Raw genomic sequence first — 26,584 nt, 5'->3', positions numbered from 1 at the left:
AATCAATGAGCAGACCATTACTGAAGTAGGAGTAAAGAGAGTTCAGGTCTCAAAGATATGTAAGGAAAAAAGTGTCATACAATTAAAATGAAAGAGCTTTTCTCAGCTGCTTCTAAGTGCCTCATGCTCATTAAAGTGAACATCTATGAGAGTGATGGTTAATCTTTTTGGTGCCGACTGCCCAAAGCGCATGAATGTAATGTGATGTGAGTGCCCCTCATGCATGCACTCCATGCATTTGGGCACATTCCCTGTGCATGTACCCTGCCTCCGCCATCCCCCTCGTGCATGCACCCTGCCCTCCCCAAACCCATTTTGGCTTCCAGGTTGGTGCAAGAGGCTTTCCAGGCCCCAAATGGGGCACACGAGGGCTTCATGTAGTGTCCCCATGCCCGTTTTGGATCTCCACAGTTTCTCCCCCCCAGTGCACCCTAGCTTTCTATTGTATTTCTGCCACCCATGCCTTCCCAGATCTCCACAGTTTCTCCCCCCCCCCCAGCGCACCTTAGCTTTCTCCTGCATTTCTGCCATGGAGAGGCATCTGCGGAGGCCAGAGGGGGGAGGCTGCAGAGATCAGGGAAGGCCCCCCCCCAGGCATGCATGGCAGAGACCCAAAGACCAGCTGGGCAGTGGGGGGCGCACGTGCATGTGCGGTGGAGCTGGGCTGGGGCAACAGCTGGCGTGCCTGCAGAAAGGGCTCTGGCACCCATCCATAGGTTCACCATCACGGGCCTATGATAAGATTGGTGGCCAATAAATTTAATAGAGAGAGGGGAGAGAGGGAGAGAGGGAGGGAGAAAGGGAGAGGAGAGGAGAGAGAGGGGGGAAGACCATGCATTTTCCAGGCCCATCATTCATTTAACTGTCTCCTTCTATTGTGATGATGTATGGTTAAGGAATCAGCCAACTCTAACTCAATTTTGGAAGCTACCATTTAGAAGTATGTCTGACTTTTATCACCGGTAAAAATATTGTTAAAAAGGGGATGGATATATAAGTTCTTCAAGTGAAGATCCTCATTAACCAATAGCAGTAACAAAATCTTAAAGCAATAGAGGCCAATGTTTTCAGTATAGAGAAATTCAAAGCATTGGATATAGGTAAGAGAAAAAGGGAGAGACCACCATAAAGGATTCAAGGTCTGATAGCATGAATACTTAGCCCACCAATAGCTTCCCCCCCACCCCCAAAGCTAGGAAAAACAACTATTCTATTCATGACTTATTGAAATGAGATTATTCTGTATATTAATACTGTTTATGCTTATGACTGAATTGCTAGTATTTTAAACCTCTACTTTCATAGCTATTGTTTATGCCTAAGTAGCATCTAATTTTTCTATGACACTAGCCAATTATTGAAATTTCCAAGCCCTAATGAAAGGTAAATGGGAAAGCTACAATCAAGCACATTGGTATCTTATTGCACTCATTCATATTCTATTTTTTCCACATGCTATTAAAACCAAATAATACAGTGAAATTAGATATGCTTTTATGCCTTATGTTTCTTTGCACAAAGGATTTTTCGTGCTTGTTTCAGCATGGGATGAAATATAGAATAGACATTTCCATAGAAAGGTATCAATTAGGAAGACCTGGATCCTAATCATGGTTAGACCATACACTGCTTGCAGTTCCCAAAGTTTCTGTGATACCTCCAAATAGCTTCTGGCAAACAGAACATTTAAATTTTACTTTCAGTATAAGAAGGACAACATGATCACGGAGATTCTCAATCATCCAGACATGATTGTCCCAAAGATGCTTTTTCCAAAAGGCAACTGGACTTTCTTGTGGGTTTTTTTGTTTTTGTTTTTGCTTTGAAAACATCTCATCTAAGAAGCTTCTTCAGTTCTAATTGATTGGTAGATAATGGAAGGATTTATATCCTGTCATTTAAGAGAAACTAACAACCAACCTTCAGAATGCTAACAATTAGATGACTGCAAAGAATATAAATCCTGATCAGTACAAAAGTATGGACTGACTGCCCAAGGTGCAGCATAATAGTGTTTTAAAATAGGTACTGTAGAGCAGTGGTCTCCAACCTTGGCAACTTTAAGACTTTAAGCAAAGCTGGCTGAGGAACTCTGGGAGTTGAAGTCCACAGGTCTTAAAGTTGCCAAGGTTGGAGACCACTGCTGTAGAGGTTCAAACCTGGCCCTAGAACTATGCAACAACTACTTCATACATTAAATGTTCATATGAAAAGCATATATAAAAGTCACGTCTTACAGCTGCTTGATAAATGTACATATATCATTGAATGATTCAAATGTTCATTAGGACTAGGGAAGTCTGATTGAAATTATTAAATGCATTAAGTATTCTTAGTCGCCACCTCTGCCTAATGGACGAGGTTCTGAATAAGAAAAGACAACAGTAAGTTTAGTAAAGCAGAATGAAGTAGTCTTAATAAGAGCAGATGTTCTTCCAAAATTGACTTTGAAAGCACATTGCTGATATGAATCCCAAATCATCCTTGTATTGCTTGGAAAAAAAATATGAATTGAATGCTTAACTCATTCAGCGATTCCCAAAGAGATCAGTAAGTCATGTCAAGTGAATCAGCTTTTGGCTGGTTGGAAAGCAGGCTCAGGGCTTGAATTATATGCAGCATTTTTGAAACCTATCTTTGCTTCTCAAAGTCAAGCCACCGAAAAAGGACTACTGATAAGAAAGCAAGCTAAAAGAAGGCATTATTATTATTACGTCCATAGCACTGCCAAATGATAGATGATCATATCCAATCTGTTACCATTAAACTGTCATGCCTGGATGATTAGGCATATTCCATAGATGTACTTTTTTTTTTTAACGTGGGCTTCAATGGTTTTTGGGTTGTGTGTGTGCCAGAATACATTTTGAAATGTAGACATGTTTGGGCCAAAATTAAATGAGCTGAAATAAACTATATTAATTTAACTGATTGATTTCCCCTCCCCAAACTCTTCTTTGAAAAAAGAGTTTCCCCCTTTGAGATTATCAATTGAAATTAAAGATAGCAAGTATCTGTGAAGACAGTAACAAAGCCCACTGATTCTTCCTGGCAATGTACGATCACCAGGTGTTCTTTGGCAAGTTCAGAATTGTTGAAGTATTCATATCCCGTTCAATAGACCTGCCAGCTCTATTGCTTTGAACAGTAGCCTGCTGGTAATATTATCTACCACTTCATCCGTTTCATACATTGTTATCTCTTCATGCACTTAAATAAGTATCAACTGGTAAATGATGAGTGCTTCCCACTACATCCATTCTACAGCTTGCAATTCAATGGAAATAGCAATGCCCAACATCATCTGGGAAAAGACTGTGGGGAGGATGTTACTTTATTGAGTTTTTACCATTCTTTTGCACAGCTGGTGACTCAATCTTTAAGAATCTAGCTTTACAATAGCTTCTAAAGAATTTAGAAAGATCGGCCTTATAAATTCAGCTTTGCCTACTAATGTGCAATGCAATAGAAATAAAATATGTGGGAAATTACAATAAGGTATGTGGAAGAATGAGAACCAATCTGGGGTACTAGTTAAAGACACCAGGCTAGAAACCAGGAGACTGTGAGTTCTAGTCCAGCCTTAGGCACAAAACCAGCTGGGAGACCTTGGACCAGCCACTGTCTTTCATCTCTAGCAAGAAGGCAAGGGCTAACCATTTCCAAAAATGTTGTCTAGAAAACTGCATGGGAGTATCCAAGGCAGTTGCTAGGAGTCAAGGCCTATTGGCACACAACTTCAGAATGGCATAAATAATGGGGAAATTGACAACAGATTGATATCTACAGTAGAATCAATAGAGAAAAGATGGTTTATTTTCAACTCACTACAATCCCATTCAAAAATATCCCGCCCAAATTTTCTGCATTGACTGAGTTCCAGTGAGATAAAATTTGAAATTGCAGGCAAAAACCCCTCTGATATTTCTACAGTTTGATTTTTTTTTACTTTCACCTATATTAAAGAAAATCAGAATTCATTCTTTTTCTTTTCTTTTTTCTTTTCTTTTCTTTCCTTTTCTTTTCTTTGCACTTTTTCTTTTCTGAAGTTTTTCTTATTTTGAATCTTTTTTATTTATCTTTTAATGTTATATTTTTTAATCAGTAAAATATTAAAGAAAAAGAAAAGGTGAAAAGAGATTTTTCTAAAACATACCAGATTGTGGCTACAAAAAAACTAGTGAACTCTAAGTATATTTTCAACCTGTACCAGGTATCCATAGGCAATCATGCATATAAACATGCACACACATACATATAGTATATTAAAATCTTTTAAATTCTGAAGCTCCAACAGACCAAAAAGATACAGTACAGTAGACTACACTGTTATACCCTTACAGAAAACTCACAATTTCAAATAAATAAATAAATAAATAAATATTCAGCTGGCCCAACACAGTCTAATTACAATATACTCTGAAAATTCAACAGCTCTAAGGTATAAGAACATGTACCAATTACATGCACAGCAAAATTTGAACAAACCAACTAAAACCACAGAATGTTTGTATTTTAAATGCAGTCAGAAATAGCAATGGATACCATTGCCAAAGCTCAAATAATTACATGTTAAAACAAAGAGCAAAAAACAACAACAAGCTATAACCAGTATAATGAAGCTGTTTTGAAAACACACTGTGCAGGCCTGATTAGCTTAAGTATATGTGTCCGTGTGCACACTCTATGCCTAGATCTTCTACTCTGATGCTGAGGTTCATGAATTGATTGCATTGATTCATATTCAACTTGATTCTGTAACAGCTGAGTTCAGGCAGACAAGTAATGACATGATGCTTAGAAAGGTCCTCACGTTCTATCCATCTAGCCTGTGGGCATCCAGGCAGAGCATTGCCTCCAGACAACATGTGCTGGGTGCACTTTGTGGCTTCAGAACTAACTTCATCGCTGATCATACATGAAGGAGGATTGAGAGAGCAGGAATAAAATTGGATGGAAGATTGTGGGAGGAATATTCATGGGCATTAGAAACATAGCAGGGGATCACATTGACTTCTATCCAGTGTGACATTACTCAGCAGGGACCAAAGAGACATGCAAGTGAATCATATTATTTTCCATTTAGAAGGCATCTCACAAGCAATAAGATCCAGGGGGGAGGAGGTAGGGGAGATCATTCAGTATGATTCAAGACAAAATTCCCCTTTGTTTTCGTGCTACGGCTGGCAAACAAGAATATTTGCTTGTTAACCAAAGGCTTCCAGCCAGCATATGATGACAGTGTGTGTCTGGCTGGCAAGACTCAAAGAACATTCAAAACAACCATTCTGACCTTGAAACAAGTGGTCCAATAAAAAGTAAAACTCCCTTGGTTTTGAACATTCCTATTCTCTAAAACAGTGGATTAGGTTCAAGGATATAAAATAAATGGCTTGCAATTATAATATTGGGAAAACTGACTGGTATTCATATTGTCAGTCTCATAAACGGCTCTTCTCATAAAGGAAATATATGGATTTTCTGATCTTTTTTCTAATTTGCTTTATAATGTTCTGAAGCAAAAAGAAATTGTGAAAAAAGAACAAAAATCCATAATTTTAAAATCAATACCAATGTAAAGCTTAAATATCTTCAGACATCAATTGCAATGAAAACATAATAGAAGATAATAGAAGTTTCAGAAGATTGTATCTCAGTTTAATAAGCATATGGGTGTTTTTAAAAAAAATAAATCTGGCCCTTTGTAGTGTCAGATGTAATGTGCTCTTTTGTTAATACTGGGCACATTCAGAATGAGTCATACACCTTTACATGTAATCTCTTCCTCCTTTGTAGCAAAATGATCAGATAAGAAAATATCTAATTAACCAGAGCTTCCTAATGTTCATCCAAATGAGGAAACTATGGTTACCAACTAACAGAAAACATTTCATGAGCCAGAAAAATTAACTGGATACCACTCAAAGGAATTTTGGAGATGGTACAGTAACTGCATTGAATATTGGAAAAGAAACTCAGAAAGAGATATAGCTTCCCCCCAGACTTTTAATCTGAAAGGCTAACAGGACAGTACATGTGGCCCCAACCCTTCAAATTATGATCCATACCTTCAGCTGAGAGTAACTTTAAATGTAATTTACTGGATTCTCTGAATGGATTGCCCCTGCAATTATGTGGGCCAGATAGGAAGGAAGCTAACCATCAGATTTTGAGAACATGAGTGAGCTGTTAAATGAGGAGAGCCGAACTCATTGGTAGCCTCACAGTGCAATGAACAAGGACATGCATTGAATTTCACAGCTACTACTATTGTCGGCCAAGCAGGCACAAAAATAGCCAGAAAAAAATGATTGAAGCCTGGGAAAGGGGGCCCCTGTTAATCAACAGGAGTGCTGATTTACCACCAGTTTATCAGGTACTTAAAGCCAAGGGACAGCAGCACAAGAAATCAACAATCAATGACAGTCATCAACACCCTAATTAACAACTAAAAGCTACACACACATAACTAAGCACCATATAAATACAACATATAAATACAACAGCCCAGGGCACATATTCTGGAAAGAAATAAATTCACTGATGATGGGCTCAGCATGAGCCTGAAAGCTTGGCATAATAAACCTTTGATCTCAGTAATCCACTCAGATTGTATCCTGAATCACTATTTACTATCATTATTATTATTCAAATGTGAGGTTTAACTACTTTTTAAAACAATGAGTTGCTCATTGATCTGTTTTTATTTGTTTTTAAGCCTTCATTCTAATCTGTATTTTATTATTAACTTCTTGAGCACAATTGTAGAGGAGATATGAGTTATAAATTGAATAAATAGATTAAGATATTTTCATAGCTGGAACAATGGTCTCTCATTTTTCTTATCAATTAAAGGGTGTATATAACATTTGACAAACTGGAGCAATACACTATAATTCAGAAGTAATTTTTATAAATGTGGAAAGCCAGTTATGGAACTGCTAGTTATGGAAGAAGAGAAATACTAAAAATTCTGTCAAAAGTAATTTGAAATATGATCCTATCATTTGTTATTTGATCTATCAGTGACTTTCCAGGATATTTAAAAACAAAGAGTTTCAGAAAACAGGTAATTACACACCTTTGGCTTAAAAGTTAGAAAATTAATGTCTTTGGAAGAATCATTCAATCTCCCTAATCCTAAACTACCCAGACAGGTTAAATTACTCAGATTATATGAGAAGAAAAGAAAAAGTATAGTTGCCATACCTCTGAAGACCTTGCCAGTTAGTTTTGAAACACATGTATGCACAGAAACATTTTCTCTGAGCATAGCCTTTGCAAATTGATGCTCATCAGAAATATTTAATGCTCAGGTTGACTGCAAATCAGGGGAACTGAAGCCTAAGATAGATATTTATCTATCTATCCCTATCTAAAGGGATTTTAAATGCCAACTTCAGATAATTTTTCAGAAGCCGATGTTCTTGAATAGCAGCATGAACTACAGCACACCTGCCAACCTGCAAGGATGGGCAGTTGATTTTGTTTAATCCTCCTTTTCATATACAACTTAAGGTAGCAAATATGCAAGCATTTATTATTCCTCCTATTCTCACAACAACTGTGAAATGAGCAGCTGGCCCAAAGTTACCCAGCTGATTTTTTTATGCCTAAGGCTAGACTAGAACTCACAAATGGACTCCAATTTGGGCACAATCTATAGCAGCAAACTCTATAAAAAGGGGAAAATTCTGACTGTACAGCTGTGCTGTGAATATAGAATCCAAAGCATAATTTGAATTAATTTCGACGTAGCCTAGATTTTCTGAGGAATTCACTGATGCTGTTACAGCTGAAACAAGAGCCCAAGGGAGATTCCCCCCCTGTGACAAAGTTGTATGATAAGCATAGATGTTATGATGCAGGAGGGGGTGCACAGGTAAACCCACCAGTGGCTGGCCAGGTTAAGTGGTCTTAATAGAATGGACCTTATAAATTTATATTAGAGTGACATTTCACTCTGGTGCCCTGGAGTTCCAACTTTGACTTTTAGCTTCCAACTTTGACTTCTGACTTCCTCATAAGTATTAAAAATAGTGCTGGAACAGTGTGGCAAGACCCTGTAAAGGAGGGGCACAGGAAGCCAGGCGTGGGTGTCAGATAGAACAGAGGTAAAACAGCTGACAGCTTAAGACATTATAGGAACTTCTCTTTTTGTTTTTTTCCTATGTACTTCTCTGTTTGTAACATTCCAAAATGAACTTCTCCTTTTCGAAATGTCATGTTTGTCTTGTGTATGGAAACGCCTTGAGAATGCACAGTGTGGAACACGGCATAAAAGTAGCATTCTGAGCAGAGCCCAGGCAGTTCAGATTTTGGTGTGTTAGCACGCTGAACTCGATGCATCAATAAACCTGTTTCTCTCGCACCTTCGTGGTCTCGAGTCCTGGTCTTTCGTAAGTAGATTGCAAACCTCAATCTGCTGCAACAGTTACAGACAGACAATTCCTAAGAATTTGTTGCAAAATAGTAGTATTGGTACCGGGACTTACTTTTTTGGATTATTGTTAGCCCCAGGTTGATCCCAAATAATTTTGGTCAGTTGCATTTTAGGAAGGGATTCTTTGTTTTGCACTTTTATTTATTGTCCAAATATGATTGATTCCATGGTTCCACCACAAAACCGCGGTCGACTAAAGCGCGCTCGATGAAACCGCGTACCTGACGTCATCACAGCGCGATGAAAAAAGCACGCTGTGAGCGGTAAAGCTAAAATTAACGCGTAAACCTAAACCTAACCCCCCCCAAACCTAACCCTAAACCTAACCCTAAACCTAACCCTAAACCTAACCCTTAACCTAACCCTAAACCTAACCCTAAACCTAACCCTTAACCTAACGCTAAACCTAACACTAACCCTTAACCTAACCCTAAACCTAACCCTAACGCTTAACGTAACCCTAAACCTAACCCTAACCCTTAACCTAACCCTAACCCTAAACCTAACCCTTACCTTTACGTGAATCGGCTTGCTTTAAAAGCGCTTTTTAAAGCGCCCTTTTTTCTCCGCGGTCGTTGTTGTTGCGCTGCTGATGATGTCAGCGACACGCTTTAATCGGGCACGCTTTAGTGGACCGCGGTTTTGTCGTGCCACGGATTCCATAACAACTGAGGGTGATATACAGTATTATATTATATACAACTGACCAAAGAGTTCAAAACACTATAACAAAACAAACAAACAATAAATGACAAAGAGACAATAAAATGTATGTCCCAAAATAAATCATTCCCATTAAAGGTCTCCCAAGGCCTGGGGGAAACACTCAGTTTTTAGAGCCTAAACAAGGGCCAAATAGGTGCCATATCAATGTCTGGGGAATGTGGTTCCAGACTATAGGCACAGTGTCAGAGAAGATCCATCATTTAATTGATGGGACCCAAAGCATGTCAACTACAGTCCATTATACATGATGGGCAGAAACTACAGGAAATAGATGGTCCTTCAAATGCTCAGGCCATAAAGCTCTCCAGTAATTTTCCACTTCTAGAAACCTATTTTGAAAAGTGGACACCATTTTAATATGTCATCAACCAGACTGCATCAATTGTACTTGGACTGAAAACCTGGGCCCATCAAGACTGGTTTGATGAAAACCACAAAACCATTTCAGCAGCCCTCCAGGTCAAGAACAAAGCCTAGGCAGACTGGCAGAATGATCCATCATCTGTCTCAAATAAATTTTAAGTACCTGCAGTCCAAAGCACACACACATCTGCAAGTAAGGTTGGTGGCAGAGGAAAGCTGAGAAGGTGGAACATTTTGCAGGTGTGCATGCCATCACAGAGTCCTTCAGTGCCATAAAGTCAGTTTATGATCCTTCTAAATCGGGATTCTTCCCTTGCTATCATTGAATGCGCTGAACCTAATCAAAGACCAGGAAAGACTGAAAAAACCCATTGAGCCAAACACTTTTCCAACTTACTGAATAGGCTGTCCACAGTTGGTCTTACAGCTTACAGCTGCCAGTCTTGTATGCCCTAGATCTGCCTCCCTCCCTCTACTGATGAGACCAGGAAAGTGAACTTGCAGATGAGCTCAAATAAAGCAACAGGGCAGGATGGCATTTCTATTGAGATCTACAGAGCATTAGACTCAAACACTTTGTAGGCATTCAAGACTTTTGGAAAATATTTGGTCCACAGATGAGATGCCTGATGGCTTCCATGATGCCCTCATTGTGGTTCTCTATAAAAATAGGGGAACCAAATGAGACTGTGGAAATTACAAAAGTATCTCACGGCTGTCTGTCACAGGCAAGATCTTTGCCCACATTCTTCTGAACAGACTTGTCACTTTCTCAAAAAGGGACCTCTCAGAATTGCAGTACAGCTTTTGGCACATGATGTTTGCCATGAGGCAAGTGAAAAAGTGCATCAAGCAGAACAAGCCTCTTTATTCTGTTTCTCCATTGGCCTAAGAAAGGCATTTGACACTGTAAACAAGGAGGGTCTCTGGATTATCCTAAGACATTATGGATGTCCAAGGAATTTGTGAAGTTGATTTGGCCACTCCACAATGGAATGAAAGGACAGGGTTTTTGTTTTGTTTTTTTTACAAAATTGATATATCAGCTGCATTTGTCATTTCCAGTGAAATAAAATAGGGTTGTGTGCTACCCTCAGTCCTATTCAATCTGTTTTTTTACTTGTATGTTGTCACTTGCTGTCTGAAATAAGGAGTGTACGTCAGGGGTGAAATTCAGGTTCTGATAGGTTCTGGAGAAGTGGTAGCGGAAATTGTGAGTAGTTTGAAGAACCGGCAAATACCACCTCTGCCTGGCCCCAGAGTGGAATGGGAGCGGAGATTTTGCAATATCCTTCTCCCAGGAGTGGGGAGGGAATGGAGATTTTGCAGTATCCTTTCCCTGCCACCCCCATCAAGCCATGCCTACAGAACCGGTAGTAAAAAAAATTGAATTTCACCACCAAGCATTGATTGGATGATTCTTTTTGACCTTTGCCAGTTGAATGCATAGATGAAGTGCCTCCATGCAATCATTCAAGAAATCCATTTTGCTGTGACTTTGAGCTTCTAGGGCACAAAGACAATGATCTACAGTTAATGGTGGACACATTCTTAGATACCACTATGCCTTCGGCCTGATTATCAGTCTGAGCAAGACTGAAATCCCATACCAAATAACAAGCCCAAAGGATCAAAATTCACTGTTGACAACATCTAGCTGAAAAATAAAAGCTTCAAATACTGTATTTGGGAAAGATCGACTCAAAGTAATGAGTCTTTGGACAAAGAAATTAACTCCAGGATCAATAATGTCAGCCAGGCACTGGGGCAGCTGTGTACTAAAGTGCTTAATCAACACAACATTCACATTTCCATAAAACTGAAAGTCTACAGACCTGTGGTTATCCCTTCCTCCTATATGTTGGGTGAAGCAGTGGTTAGGGTGCAGGCCACTTCAGCTGACTGTTATCTGCAGTTCAGCGGTTCTAATCTCACCGGCTCAAGGTTGACTCAGCCTTCCATCCTTCTGAGGTGGGTGAAATGAGGACCCAGACTGTGGGGGCAATATGCTGACTCTGTAAACTGCTTAGAGAGGGCTGAAAGCCCTATGAAGCGGTATATAAGTCTAACTGCTATTGCTATTGCTAACAGCCATTGTTTCAGTTCAGAAGTTAGAAACGTCTGATGACTCATCATTTACAATTGTAAAGCTGGATTTCTTAATTGTGATGCGACAGAAAGGATATTACCTCAGGACAGATTTTTAAAAAGACTTTTCCTAGTGTGGAAAGTTATCACCCAGCCCTCCCCCAGAGAAATGAAATATCCTAAGAAATGTTGAAAAGGCAGAATATTATATTTCTCTGGATGTGAAAGGGAGAAATGTTTTAAAGAGAAACTTCCTGCAGCTTCCTGTCTCCCCCCCCCCTTTTTGTCAATGGGCCATTAAGAAGGCCAAGCTAGTCCCTTTACATAATAAAGAGTTCTCCACTTCAGCTCCAGGGGGATGGGATTAAGGCATGATAATATTGGCGCTTTACCCAACTCCCCACATGGCATCTGAGAACTCAACCAAACCTGGATTCAAAAGACAGCCTAGAGAGTTGCCCCTGCATGGCCCCATGGGAGTCTGACAACCAATCAGAATACAAGCTTAAGATCAAAGGCCAGAGAGGGCATAAAACCAGGGACTCAGCAACTCAATCTCCCCTTCTCTTTTCTCCACCAACATTGAAGCATGTGATCACCTTTTCTGTTCAGGGCTCAAGCCATGTGGCCCTGTCCACCAATAAACCATCTTTCCAAGCAGCCTCCATGTCTCCAGTGTCTTTTCCCCCACTTGGAGTCGAACCCAGAAGGACATTTCTTTCATAACTAGTTTCAGTCATTTTATGAGCTGTTCTTTCTCTGACTAAAAATATTGAAGAGTCTTCCTTATAAAACAAAGGAACAGAAGAGCCACCATGATTTTAGATTAGCTCTTTAAAAAAAACCAGCAGGGATTTATATATATCTGGTAAACTACAATTCCAGGAAGAAAGAGTCAAGGAGTTTGTAATTGCCTGAACTCCTTTACCCTTTCTCCAGAATTTGTCATCCTTTCTTGAGTCACAGTTCTAGGTTGCATAAACAGTTCTAGGCTACATAAACAGAGGGATAGAATCAAGATCACGTGAAGTGTTAATACCACTTTATAATGCCTTGGTAAGGCCACACTTGGAATACTGCATTCAGTTTTGGTCACAATGATGTAAAAAAGATGTGGAGACTCTAGAAAGAGTGCAGAGAAGAGCAACAAAGATGATTAGGGGACTGGAGGCTAAAACATATGAAGAATGGTTGCAGGAACTGGGTATGTCTAGTTTAATGAAAAGAAGGACTAGGGGAGACATGATAGCAGTGTTCCAATACCCCAGGGGTTGCCACAAAGAAGAGGGAGTCAAACTATTCTCCAAGGCATCTGAGGGTAGAATAAGAAGCAATGGGTGGAAACTAATCAAGGAGAGAAGCAACTTAGAACTGAGGAGAAATCTCCTGACAGTTAGAACAATTAATCAGTGGAACAGCTTGCCTCCAGAAGTTGTGAATGCCCCAACACTGGAAGTCTTTAAGAAGATGTTGGATAGCCATTTGTCTGAAATGGTATAGGGTTTTCTGCCTAGGCAGGGGGTTGGACTAGAAGACCTCCAAGGTCCCTTCCAACTCTACTATTGTATTATTGTATTATTACTAAGTCAGCAGAAAATTATACTGCAGTTCCACAGACTGGCAGCAGATGGTAGCAGGGATGGTTTCATGCACGCAACCCAATCCTGTGCATGCACAAATGAAGCTTCACATGCTCGCCACCACTTGTGTGGCCTGGTTCCAAATGGCCCACAGACTGGGACTGGTCTGCCAACCAGGGCTTGGGGACCCCTGCTATTCTAGCATGAAATTGACCATCCCAACTGTCAGTTCCTATACTGACTATATTGCCTATGTTTTCAGCTACTGCCAATCACCCAATTTTCCTCCAAAATGATGGGTGACAAAGGCTGCAGATTTTATACGCATCTTGAGGTTGCCATTGGACCATATCAAAATTAAAAAAGATAATATGCTTCTAATGCTGATCTAACCAAAGATAACTTTGATTTATTTCACTCAAGGGCCGGAGTTGAGATAAAGGCATAGGGTCAAGGGCAGAAAAAATGGTATTGTCAGAGCACATTTGTGTTGTGTGTAAAAAGCTCATTACTTGGCTTTTTACTAGTTAGGATCCTTATTAGGAATTAAATATACGTAACCATCTGGCACATTTCACTGCATTATCACATTTCTAGAGATTTGTTTAAATGTTAAATAATGTTTCCTTCTTCTATGACATATTTACCTTAACTATATCCAGATGTTAAAATAAATAAAACAGTCTGCAGTAAGGATGAGAAGTCCTTTGTCAGGTGGGATACAGATAATATCTTTCTGTCTTTCAAAATTAAACTGGCCCAAGGATCAGGTCACAGAGATGCCATGGTATAAAGCATTGGTCTCCAACCTTGGCAAGTTTAAGACCTGTGGACTTCAACTCCCACTTCAACTCTGGAAGTTGAAGTCCACAAGTCTTAAACTTGCCAAGGTTGGAGACCACTGGTATAAAGTATTGATTACAATCCATACTCATCTGCACTACAGTACCTGTAATGTCTAGTGTCTCTGATGGGCCGGTCACTGCTCAGTTTGTCACTCTCCAACTGATTGAAAGCATGTTGCCGATAAGGGTCTTCTCCAGCCTTTAGTAGTTTTGACGATACATAGGCCTTTTCATCAAATCCTCTTAAGCCATTTTTCTCAGCTTGTGGTGGCTTGGATGCCTGGAGAGAGAGACACACACAGAGTTAAAAGTTAGCTCTATAAAAGAGAAGGCCTTTTAGTATACAAGTGACAACCTAACTTTCTATTGAGAGCCAGAAACAGATTTTCAAAGTAATACGTGCAAAGTTTTATTTTGAAGGCGGGGAGGAAGAGGCACAGAAATTTATTTTGTCAACCCAATCATTGTCTGATTGATTATGATCATGCAGAGGAAATGAAGTCTAAGTTTCCTTTTTATTATTGTCAAAGATTTTGTATACATTTATATTCTTTTATTTTAGTAGGGCTTTTTTTGTTGTTCCTTTGCGTTCTGAAACCTAATGACTGCTTGGACAAATCCTTGCAGTTTTCTTGACAAGGTTTTTTTGAAAATGGTTTGCCATTGTCTGCTTCCTGGGCCTGAGTGAAGCAAGTGGCAGAAGGTCAATCAGCTGGCTTTGTGGCTAAGGCAGGACTAGAACTTACAATCTCACAGTTTCTAGACCAGGGTTGTCAAACTCCCAGCCCATGGGCCGGATGCATCACGCCCGGTTTAGCAAAGGGGGAGGGAGTCAAATTATGTCACATGACACCACCATGATGACATGAGTTTGACACCTGTATTCTAGATCATTGCCTTAATCCCTACAACCTAAGTGGTTTTCGGTGGGCCCTACTTTATGGTAATACACTTAAAATATTGCAGACTTCAGTTAAAGTTATATATCTATATTTTGAATGATATATACAACATATGCATCTGGATGCTTTTTAACAATAATATGGAGCTGGTATGTCTTTTCCTTTTTTTCTTTCAACTTTCTGGTCCAACCAATGGTCTTTGTAGTCTCCCATTCAAATACTATCTTACTTGATGTTTTAAGATAAGTCATGGTCAATTAAGTGCTGCCACATCACTGGGCTTTTCTTCCTAAATTCCTAACCAACAACTTCAGTCAAGAATGAATTCTAAGAAATATGGCCATTACAACTGAGGAGCATTAAACTGGGAAAGGTTAATATAGAATTATCTTACCTGGTCAACTACTTTGACCTAAAAGGATACTTGTCAAAAGTCTACTAAATCTGTTCAAAGAAAAGGAAGGGCTTGCTTTGCAATTTACAGTCCCACAGATACATGATGCACAGAGGTGGTATTCAGCCGGTTCGGACTGGTTCAACCGAACCGGTAGTGGAAATCATAGGTGGGCCTGCCCACCTGCCTTGGCTTTATGCCATCCTGTCTAGGCACATTTTCAAACCACGTGCATGTGTGCAAACCGTGGGCACGATCAAAGTGCATGCACGGAAGGCCGAGCGCATGTGTGGATGCACACACTTTCACATTTGAAAACCGGAAGGGAAAGTAAGTGAATGCCACCCCTGAGGATGCAGTATGTATTCCTCCTCTTTCACCATTGGTTTGCATGAAAAAAATGTCCTTCTATCAGTACAGTAACTACTTTCATCTCCTGTAGGCTGAAATGAGCCTCATTGTTAAGATAAGCTGGTTAGATGCCATATAGAGATGCACAGCTTTACTGAGAGACGCTGGATACTAAATGATGAGCAATGTTTGTTAAAATGGTTAAAGGTAGTAATTGTTGAGCTTGTTGTCAATATCTGTCAAGACCTTATTCACAGGAGAGAAAGCAGATTTAAGAAAGGTTTCCTAATGAATACCCAAGGAAAATGCATCCTATGGTGATTCAGCAAACCATATAGAAAATCCATATCTTTCCTTCCAGATTTATTGCAGCCTTCCTTTTTGTTTTAAAACACTTAAAAATAAGCTGTTTTCTGAATGACTCTTGCCCAATTGACTATTCAGTGTAGGTCCTGCCATCTATACATGAAAATACAAAATGAAAAGTGGTGTAAATAGTGTACACAGCTTTCATCCTCTTTAAAGCAGTGGAAATATAGATGGTCATCAGTTAACAATGGTAATTGGAGCAGGGTACTCTGTTATTAAGTGACAGCCATAAAATGCAATGTCATGTGACCACAACCAACCAATGATTGCAATTTCGGAAGTTCCAATTGCAGTCATTAGATCAATCCTGTGTGTGATTGTTAGGCATGACAACACATGATCACCATTTGCTATCTCCTTGCAACTTCCCCATTAACTTTTCTTGTTGGAAGTTGTGAAGGTTGCAAATGGTGACCACATGACCATGGAATGCTGAGACCATCTTAATTGCAAGCCAGTTGCCAAGCACAGAATTGCAGTCAGATGATGATGGGGATACTGCGATATTTACAGGTTCAAGTACCAGTTGTAAGTCTCCTTGTTCAGCACTGTTTTAACTTTGAACAGATGCTGGTTGACGGGTTATTAGCTGAAGACCACCTGCAAAGCAAACGTACACTTTTGTGAGAAAAACTGTATAAACCATTTTCTGAAAACCATTACAGCAGCAAATTCATTAAAAATAAGTCATCAGAAAAGGTTAGAATTTCAGTAGAAAAGCATCTTAGAAATGAAAACTGTCTAAGATGATACCTATTTAAGATGGATGAATTACATTTGAGTAATACCCTAGAATTGAACTGTTTACCTTTGGCATTTCAGCTTTTTCTTCTTTTCAAATGTCTGGAACAATTATCTTCAGTTTTGAAATAAGGTATTGGACAAATGTGACAAGCATTTCGATGCCTGTGTACTGTTTTATCTGCAAACATTTGCTGGCTTTCCTTCCTGATCTCTGGAAATGCCAGAGGCAAAATAATTAAAAAAAAAATTTTTGTGGAAAGCATTTTCCCTTCACAGCTGATATAGGCTGCCAATGATCCCCCTCCCCACCACACACAAAATCCCTGTCCAGAGATTTGTACTCTAAAGCAGGAGTCTCAAAGAAAAAAGCATGGACGGGAGATTAGGAAAAGGATCTGACAATGGTAGCTTGCTTGACTGCCACATGCACGACAATATATTCAAATTTGTCATGGAATATATTTTTTACTGCAGTTTGCATGAAGCCTATCTTCATTGTTCTTATGGTTGAGTGATTCTAGAAGATGTGATGAATGACTAGTGAAGAAAAGGCCCATCTGCCTTCTAGAGTTATTCAAGTATTGCTGTATCAAAATAATAGTGAAGACAGGTTTTATATTGCCTTAGCGTTGGGTGAAGTGTCACGTTTAGGCAGCTGCTTCAAACGGAAAATATTTCTCCTAAGCAAGCTTCTCACAAAGCCTTCTTTAATGAGATTTATTGAAATGAAAGGGACAGGATTATGAGAATTTCAATTTAAAACTAATTGATCGTCCAATAACAACCAGCCTTAGACCCAGCAATGAAAATATTGAAATGGTAGATAACTTCTGTCTTTTAGAATCAACCATCAAACATAAAGGAAAAAGCAGTTAAGAAATACACCACAAGCCAGCATTTGGTAAAGCAAACATATTAAGGCCTTGGAAAAGAAATCCAAGTGCTGTGAGGTGTCTAAACCTCAAAGATCAGAATCATGCAAGCCATGATATTTCTTGGTAATCCTATATTGAAGTGACAAATTGGCTTTGAAGAAGTAGGATAGGAAGAATATTTGAACTTTGATGTTGGAAAAGCCTCCTCAGAACGTCATGGACAGCCAAGAAACTGGTGGATCACCAAACAAATTGATCTAGAGTTCTCACTTAAGGCACATATAACCAGGTTCAAGTTACCTTACTTCAATTACATTATGTGAAGGTTCAGCTCTTTAGAAAAGGCTCATGTTAGAAAAGGTGGAAGGAAAGAGAAGAAGATGACTAGCCTCAAGATGGATGACCTCAGTTATAGTGGGGATGAGTGCACCATTGGGAGACTTGGAAAAGAAGGTTAGTGACATATTGTCATGGGAAAAAAATCTATGTGATCACTAGGAGTCATAAATGACTTGAAGGCACATAAACAATCAATCAATGTTTGCATAGAGACTTTCATAGCAAATTTCCTGTGAACTGGTCATGGTTCTTTTGACTGAAAACAGCGGAGCGTGAAGATGGCTTTTTACAAACTATCTCCTGGATTTTTATCAGTTATTTATTTATTTTATATATCAAACTTCTTAACCTCCCTGGTATAATTAGCATTACAATGTTGATAGAACATGCTTTAAGTCACTAATTTTCTGTTTTTTTGTTCATGGTGCTATGCAGAGGCCAGTTTAGTGTAGTGATTAAGGCATCAGTCCAGAAACTTGGAGATTCTGAGTTCTAGCTAGTTTTAGGCACAAAGCCACCTGGGTGACCTTGGGCCAGTCATTCTCTCTCAGTCCCAGGAAGGAGGCAATGACAAATCACTCTTGAAAAACCTTGCCAAGAAAATGTCAGGGACTTGCCCAAGCAGCCACTGACAATCAGACACAATTGAACAGAACAGGAAAAAAATGTGATTGTAGAGCATTATATCCAGTTGTATTCATACATAAATATTGTCAAGTAAATTAAAAAGGTTTAATAGAAATTTAGAATAGAAGCAAAAATATCCTAATTCATTTGTTGTATTTGATTCTCGTTGACTTTCCAATGTCTGAAAATATTCCATTCCAAAGTATTGGGAGACGTTTTACCATTTTTATCTGACAGAATGTGCTGTTTACTACTTTTGCTTTTTATCTGATCTTCAAGAAAAAAATTATCTCAGCTTTCTCCTTGATTTTAACTCATCGTTGCTATGAACTGTGGCTCTATGGCTATCAATTTTTGGCTTAGCCATTAGTCTGCTCTTCTCCTGTATCATTTATTATCTTTTAGTTCAAGGCATGTCTGGAGTTGATCGCTATAGTTCCAACATATCAAGAGGCTCAAGTTGAGGGAGCGGGATTAATCCAATTCCTTAAAAAAATATTCTCTCATAAAAAGGTCCTGAGTAGCTGGAAAGGCACCATACTTAGGAAAACATAAGATGGCTGTCCAAAACTAGTTATGAATCTGCAGTTATTTCAGCTGACCGAACCTTTATGTGATATTTCTGTTTGCCCTGTCTTGGTCCCACAAATGTTGCATAGTCCACTGTCTGCTCATGTTTCTGGAATGTAAATTAAAACCTGCATTTTAACCATTGCTTTCAACAGTTTCTTCACCTTCCACTGTCTTTCATCAATTTATATACTAGCAAAACAGTGATCTAAAGATTCTTATGCACAGGCATTATTCATGAACCACCACAGGTAGAAGCAGAAGGCTTTGAAATCATTCAAATACAGTGCTAAAGCCGTTGTTTAGTATTGTACATGCAAATCTTCTCCCTTCTCTTCTACTCCTGTGCCATGAAATCCTTTGCTAACAAGAGTTGGTTTCCATATCTACTAGAAAGTACTTTTCGTTTTAATTGTAGTTTATTCAGACAAGCCAGATTCATAAAGCACAATTTGCTCTGACCTTATTCAGGCAAATAATGGAAAACCAGGCATAATTTATTTTAGCTGGTTGCAAACAAAAGCAAATGGAACCAAGTATTTAGCCTTCAGTAAGAGAAGAGATAGGGACCGAAGAAGCCCAAGACACCTTCGTATAATGTTAACCCATAGGTTAATTGATAAATGAAGTGTGAGCACACACTCTTGGCCTGTTCATAGTTCTAAGTAGTTTCCCTCCCAGTTTCCATCTGGAACATTAGACTCTACTCAACCAAAAGACAGTTCTGGGAAGTGTAGAAGTGATGGGGGTTTTCTTCTTGGTGCTGCCAAGGTGAGCAAGGTATTTTGAGGACACTCTGTATTAGCATATGTGTAATTCCTTCCTCACCCATAATGTCTACTTCCTTCCTGCTATCTCCCCTTCCTCCTTGCTTCTGCATTCCATACAACAGGGTGCCAACACAACCAGAGAAACGTTTTTCTGGTTACCCTGTCTCCGATTTCATAAAATGTTTGTAAGAGGACACTCGGTATAGGAACTCAGGCAATGAAATTAACATTGATATTTAAAATTAACATTAATACAATTAACATAAAAGCCTAGACTTGTGGATGTGACATCTCTTTTGTGGGAACTGCGCTGGCTGCCAATCTGCTTCGACATACAATTCAAGATGCTGGCTCTCTCCTTTATTGAGGCCAGGCTATTAGAAGGCCAACCTCTCCCCTATTTCATCCACCTGGGTTACTAGGATGGAAAGGCAGGGCATGTTATGAGTCTCATTGATTAGGGAGGTACATCTGGTGGAATCATAAAAAGGGTCTTTTGGTGGTGACCTTTCTTTATGGAACATCATTCCCCCAGAGATATGTTGATCCCCATCCTATTGCTCTTCAAAAAGGATCTAAAAATGTGATTTTTGTCAGCAGGTCTGAGGAGGTTGAATGGAGATGGAGCCTATCAAGTGGTTGATTTGATTGGTTGCTACCATGGAGAGTGAGGTGGTTTTTATTACTTATTTTTTCTTATATGGTAGATTTTTTAAAAATGTTGTAAATCCCCCAGAGTCACCAATGTGTAAGTTGGGTGACTATATAAATTTGTTTAATAAATAAATAAATTTGAGCAGCCTCCTGACAAGGAAGGCAATCCCCAAACTGAATATAATATCTACATGAAAGTTGGGGAAAATCCTTCATTGACAGATGGAGAGAATTGGTAGTAGCCCATTGAGATAGGAATGGTTAACTTGAGAAGATCATTTAATGTTCCTTGACTTTGTAAAACATCAGGGATAAGAAGAGCATTACTCCTAGGAGGACCTAGGTTATGCACCAGGATCCGAAGTTGTCTTCTTCACAATTGACATCTAGAATGAAGACCTGCGTACTGAGTATAGAATCCTATACTAGTTTTTTTTTTAAATGTGGAAGTGATAGACAGGAAAGAATCAGTCTACCATTCTCAAGCTTTTTCTGTGATTCTGCCTCCAGAATCTTAGAGTTTATCTTGATTTTCAAACATCAATATTTATAATTCCATTTGTGATTTCTGATCCCAAACTAGATATTATAAGGAAGATCTACAGTATAATTGGATCTCCTGTCATTTTTTTTTTTTTTAGATTTAAAAGCAACAGCAGGACAGGGATGCAATTGACACCGAAGATGCTCTAGAAAATGGGATGCATCAATTGAACACTTCCTCTACAGCACAGTACAGTCCTAAACACAATCTCCATGTATTCACAATTTGCTAGATACTATTTAGTATCTGCTTTCTGCTCCATTCCTCTATCCAGATGGGCACGCTTGTTGTGTGATTTTAATAAAACTCAACTCCCTCCTTAATAATACTGCTTTATTGACTTTTAAAAAGTGTCAGGAGATTCAGTCATGGATTTTCCTTCTCCTTCTCAAATATGTTTTGTCCTACCAATAATAGAATACAAAATACGAAAAATTGTTAAAACAATCATAGAATTATTAAGCAAATTGCACCATTAATTGATACGCATACTGTATAACATTGGGACACAATATAATGGGCGGATGGGTGGTTAGCATAATGCAGGGGTGTCAAACTCATGGGCTGTGGGCCATATGCATCACGCACTGGCTACGGCCACAGCCAGTTTAGCAAAGCTGGGGGGGGGGAGTTGCGATATGTCATGATGATGCCATGATGATGTGAGTTTGACACCCCTGGCATAATGTGTCAATCATCTACTTAGTCATATTATTTGTCGGCTAATGGCTTGGTACTGTGTGACAGACAAGCAGCTACAGCTTGTTCATTAAACTATAGCTTCCAAAAAGTTGGCTCAACTTTATGTGTGAACTCATTTCCCAAGACACACAACTAATTTTTACCATCCTAGAATTAAAGTCTGTTACAATGCTTATCCACATTAGATTATGTGATTTCACAGCAAATTTGCAGACAAATAATTATCCTTATATTTTAGGCTCACATCATTTTAAATGTTTAATAAAACATTCTGCTATTCCCATACAAGAATTTTTTCTTGGTTTCAAGTTTGGGAGGGAAGAATACATCTGCAGTTTACTAAGTTAGATTAACTATTTGTTGCTATCTACAGCTGGAATTCTGTAGTGCAAATATGATAGCCTTGGTACTGCATTGTTATTATCATTTAGCAGCATAACTGTCAGCTTCTGCTTTGCTGTTGCTTCAGCTGCCATGAAACGGGGAGGGAGGGCATGGTATTTGGGTTGGGTTACTCGATGTGCTGGAGGAATGTTCTGGAGTTCTCTGGATGGTCAGACTACGCATGCGTGGGTGTTTCCCGCCTGGACTAACGGCAACGACATTCCATCTTCGTGATGCCTTTTGAAGTTATCTCACACCTGACACTTGAAGGACTTATGATTGGACTAAGCCTATGATGCCAGGGGGTGTGGAATTGGCTATTCTATATATCAACTGCTTTCGCGCCTAATTAATCAGACTTCACTATGCAACCGCTCTTTAACCATTTTTAATTAGTAAAAGTACATTTGATTTTCCACGTATGGAGTCTCATGGTCTTTCTTTCCTAATTATTAAATGGAGAGGTGCTGACAATAACATTGGCATGGATAAAGTTTTTGATTGTTTCAAGTTTTTGTTAAATTGGGATAGATAATTGAATATGGTGCAGGGTTGGAAGGAGGCATAATCTGCTTATCTAAGCATTTCAATTTGCATATTGTATGTGAAGCATATCTAAGAACTTTTAATTATACCCTTACAGGTTAAACCCTTAAGCTAAATCAATGGGAATACCAATACTTCAAATAAAGCCAAAACAGAACATGAGAAAATTTGTTCCAAATTATTAATGCTAGGAAAACCAGTTATATAAAAGGGGTGTGAACCAATCTCTTCTTTACATGTAAGGGAACCAAATTATAGTTAGTTGGAATCTGTTGTCATCTAAAATTCCAGATACTTAAATCAGTGAGAAACTATCTCAGCTATAAAATGTGCAGGTCCTATGGGACTGAATGCTGTCACATAATAATAATATGCAATGTGAAGCCTGATCTGCAGGATCAATTCCCCCAGTGGCTTCTTGTGAGCTTCCAACGATGCAGAAAATCTGAGACTTTCAAAATGGCCACAGCAACAAGCAGAGCAAAGCTACAGGATCCTGGCTTTGTCTACCTTGTTAAAGCCTGGCCCAGTTATTTATACACACAGCTGAAGCAGGAATGCTTTTAGTTAAAACAGACCTAGCCCACAACCGGTGAGTTGCACTCTCCAAGGTACTGATTACTGTTTGATTTGCCAAGAAACAGGTCTTGCTTGCTACTATATGCCACCATTCCTTGACAGCTTTCAAGTCATAAGCTGCTATCCTCAGGGTTTTCAGCTAGATCAGGTCATGATGAGTATAGAATAATACTTTATTGTTATTGTGTGTATATACACAGTATACCCATACAATGAAATTCATATAACACCCAGAAACAAGGCCCAGCACACATGACAATCACCAAACACACCCCCACTCACCAAAAATTCCCCGCCCCTAAACCACCCGAGCATCCACACAACAGACCAAGTAATGCTGTCCAACAGCTCACTGATGGTGGCCCTTTAGTTACCTCCAGTCTCTGGAGCGTTGAGCCGCTGCATATACATGCACCACCATTTTGAATATAGTCCGTTATCTGGAAAGTCAGGGAGCAGGAAATAGAGCAATTAAATTTAAAATAAATATTTTTTGCTACAAGCTCCTGAGACCAAAAAGAAACAATATAAAATGGAATATTTGGGGGCAACCTATGAAGAGAGATGGCCTGAAGATAATTGGACATTGAGTCTGCTTCATAACTATAAGCACTTGATTCCAGAGACATGACATAGCAGTTAGACTTATATACCACTTCATAGGGCTTTCAGCCCTCTCTAAGCGGTTTACAGAGTCAGCATATCGTCCCCACAGTCTAGGTCCTCATTTTACCCACCTCAGGAGGATGGAAGGCTGAGTCAACCTTGAGCTGGTGAGATTAGAACCGCTGAACTGCAGATAACAGTCAGCTGAAGTGGCCTGCATTACTGCACCCTAACCAATGCACCACCTTAGCTCTTGAATGTGTCATGAATGTGTCATTTAGTAAAATATAATAAAAATATATGTATCTGATGACAATGTGGGTGAGAACATTGAAAGGCTTCCCTAAAAAAAGAATCTGAGCAACCCTCCCAGATAAAATGGATGTGGGAGGCAGCTGGACTCCTGTCAACAAAGATGTCTAAATCTCTCTCTGCCTGGCCACACACAAAGGAGTTAACACATCTAAAAGAATGAAAGAATCACACTACAGTAATTCTAGTATTACCTCTGAGCTTATCTAAACTGCAATCTTATATTTAACCTTGTGGTTCATGAGCCCACATCCAATTTGCTTTAAGGGTATAGTGCTTGCATTACAGCAAAACTCTTGCCCTTGCACCAACAGTGGGAATCCAACTTAAATCTGAGCTTCAAATGCAGTGTGTCACTGCTTTGACCCTGAGAGTGTCAGATTGCTTTATGTATCATGTAAGGGCAATTGTCCTATTTCACCAAGCTTGTCAAGTTTGCTTCTTTATCGACCCTTCTCAATCCAAGTACTCCATGATGCTGCCACCAATGAACCTATTAAGATAGAGCTGGCATCAGATTTCATAAGCTTTTGATGCCAACTTATGATTTCTCTGTTTCATCAGGCCCCCTCTGCGTTTCATCTGTTACTTTCATACAGTTCTCTATGACAAGTTTGTAAGGAATATATGTTAACATATTTTTATAGGCAAATTACTTGTTTAAAAAACCTAACTGCTTTTAAATGAATTGCATTCTCATTTTGAGATGGTTTATAGCCATGAATAAGCAAGACAGAAAAGACTATACAGGTAAATAAATAAAATGACAAATGTATTACATCAGATATGAGGCACCAAGTAGAAGGGAGTAAATCTCATATATCTGTTGCTGTTATACGATCCTCTGCGAATTAAATCCATCTGAATCAAGAATGGGTTCAATTCTGCTCTGAGGAAAGAGAAAACAGAGTATCTAAGAAGCAACTGTATGAGTTGCAAGGGGACAAAATAGAATGGAAACAACTGCCCTTGTAAGGAAGTACACATTACTATGAGAATATAATCCATTTTATTACCTAAGGAATTTCAGTTGAGAGACTGAACCCTGAACATAGTTCACGATTTTCCACATCTTAAGTACATCATCATGCAGTTTTAATACCATCATGAGATTTCTCTGTATTTCCTGCTCCAGAAGTAGACTTTTCAAAAAGGCCTCTATCCCAGTCCTTGATAAGGCTTTCATTTGCCTCCATTTCTTGCAGTTTATTGGGACTCAATACAACAATTTCATTATTTGTTCATCCCAGTTGGGTTGCTTCATTCTTAGTATATGGATTGATAATATCCGACACCATTATATCATTACTGTTATTCAGAGCAGAGATTATTTTCAATTACCAGCATCTAGAGGGCAGCACTTGGGTAGAGTCTGAGATTGTAAGTCAGGGCTGTCAAACTCAAGGCCCATGGGCCAGATGCGTAACCAGTGGTGGGTTCCTACCAGTTTGGATCAGTTCGGCTGAACCGGTAGTGGTTTGGTGGCCTGGGTCACTGGAACCAGCAGCAACCCAGGCCTGCCGTGGCCCCTAACCAGTTCTCCAGGTGGCACCATAGGTGGCACCATCTTGTTTTTCAGTTCTGCGCATGCTCAGAACAATTTTAATTGCATTGCACATGCATGCACAGTGCACATCAAGTGCATACATGAGCAAACTGGCAGTAGTGCCTGCCAGAACCCATCCCTGTGCATAATGCACTGGCCACACCCATACTGGTTTAGCGAGGGGGGGGGAGTTGCAATGCTTCACATGGTGCCACCATAACGCTGCAAGTTTGACATCCCTGTTGTAAGTGTATAATTTTTATGATGTTTGAATGAGTTCATCATTTTTTCCACTGGTGTATTCAATTTTTGTAATTATAGAAGTAAAATACAAGAAACGTAATAAAAGCAATCAAATCTGCCCAGGGACTATATGTTTGGGTGATAAGATGAATTGTGTTTATCAATATTCTTTCTGCTAAATAACTAAGAAAGCTGAGCTTCTTCTTCTCCTTTTTCCCATTTGCATTTGCTCCTCAAATAGCTGTCTATATTGAGGGAGGGGGGTTGCATTTAGCTAGTTTTCTTTCCCTAACATGCAGTAATTTAAAATGAAAATTCCCTCTGAATAAAACTGGAGGAGTTGTCAGCATGTATTGTGAATTTGCCTCCCACTGAATTTTATCAGCATACATGCAGGACATTAGTTCTTTAGTGATTTATGACTTTCTTAAATACAGAAGCACTTTCAAATCAAAAATAAAGCAAAGAGAAGGAGATAGTAT

At 39.2% G+C, this 26,584-nt stretch overlaps 1 protein-coding gene across 1 annotated transcript in view; it reads right to left on the bottom strand.

Annotated features, from left to right (window-relative positions):
• The window catches only part of GALNT16 (polypeptide N-acetylgalactosaminyltransferase 16), a 181,507-nt gene that overhangs the window by 76,282 nt on the left and 78,641 nt on the right, over window positions 1–26,584 (bottom strand). The window contains exon 2 of the mRNA XM_032221458.1: window positions 14,150–14,325. Within this exon, the coding sequence (XP_032077349.1) occupies window positions 14,150–14,325 (176 nt within the window). The remainder of the gene's footprint in view (window positions 1–14,149; window positions 14,326–26,584) is intronic.

This window comes from Thamnophis elegans, chromosome 1 (assembly GCF_009769535.1).
Source record: "Thamnophis elegans isolate rThaEle1 chromosome 1, rThaEle1.pri, whole genome shotgun sequence".
In the NCBI taxonomy this organism is placed as follows: domain Eukaryota; kingdom Metazoa; phylum Chordata; class Lepidosauria; order Squamata; family Colubridae; genus Thamnophis; species Thamnophis elegans.
Note: the sequence above shows the minus strand (reverse complement) of the source record. Positions and strands in the feature narration are given on the sequence as shown.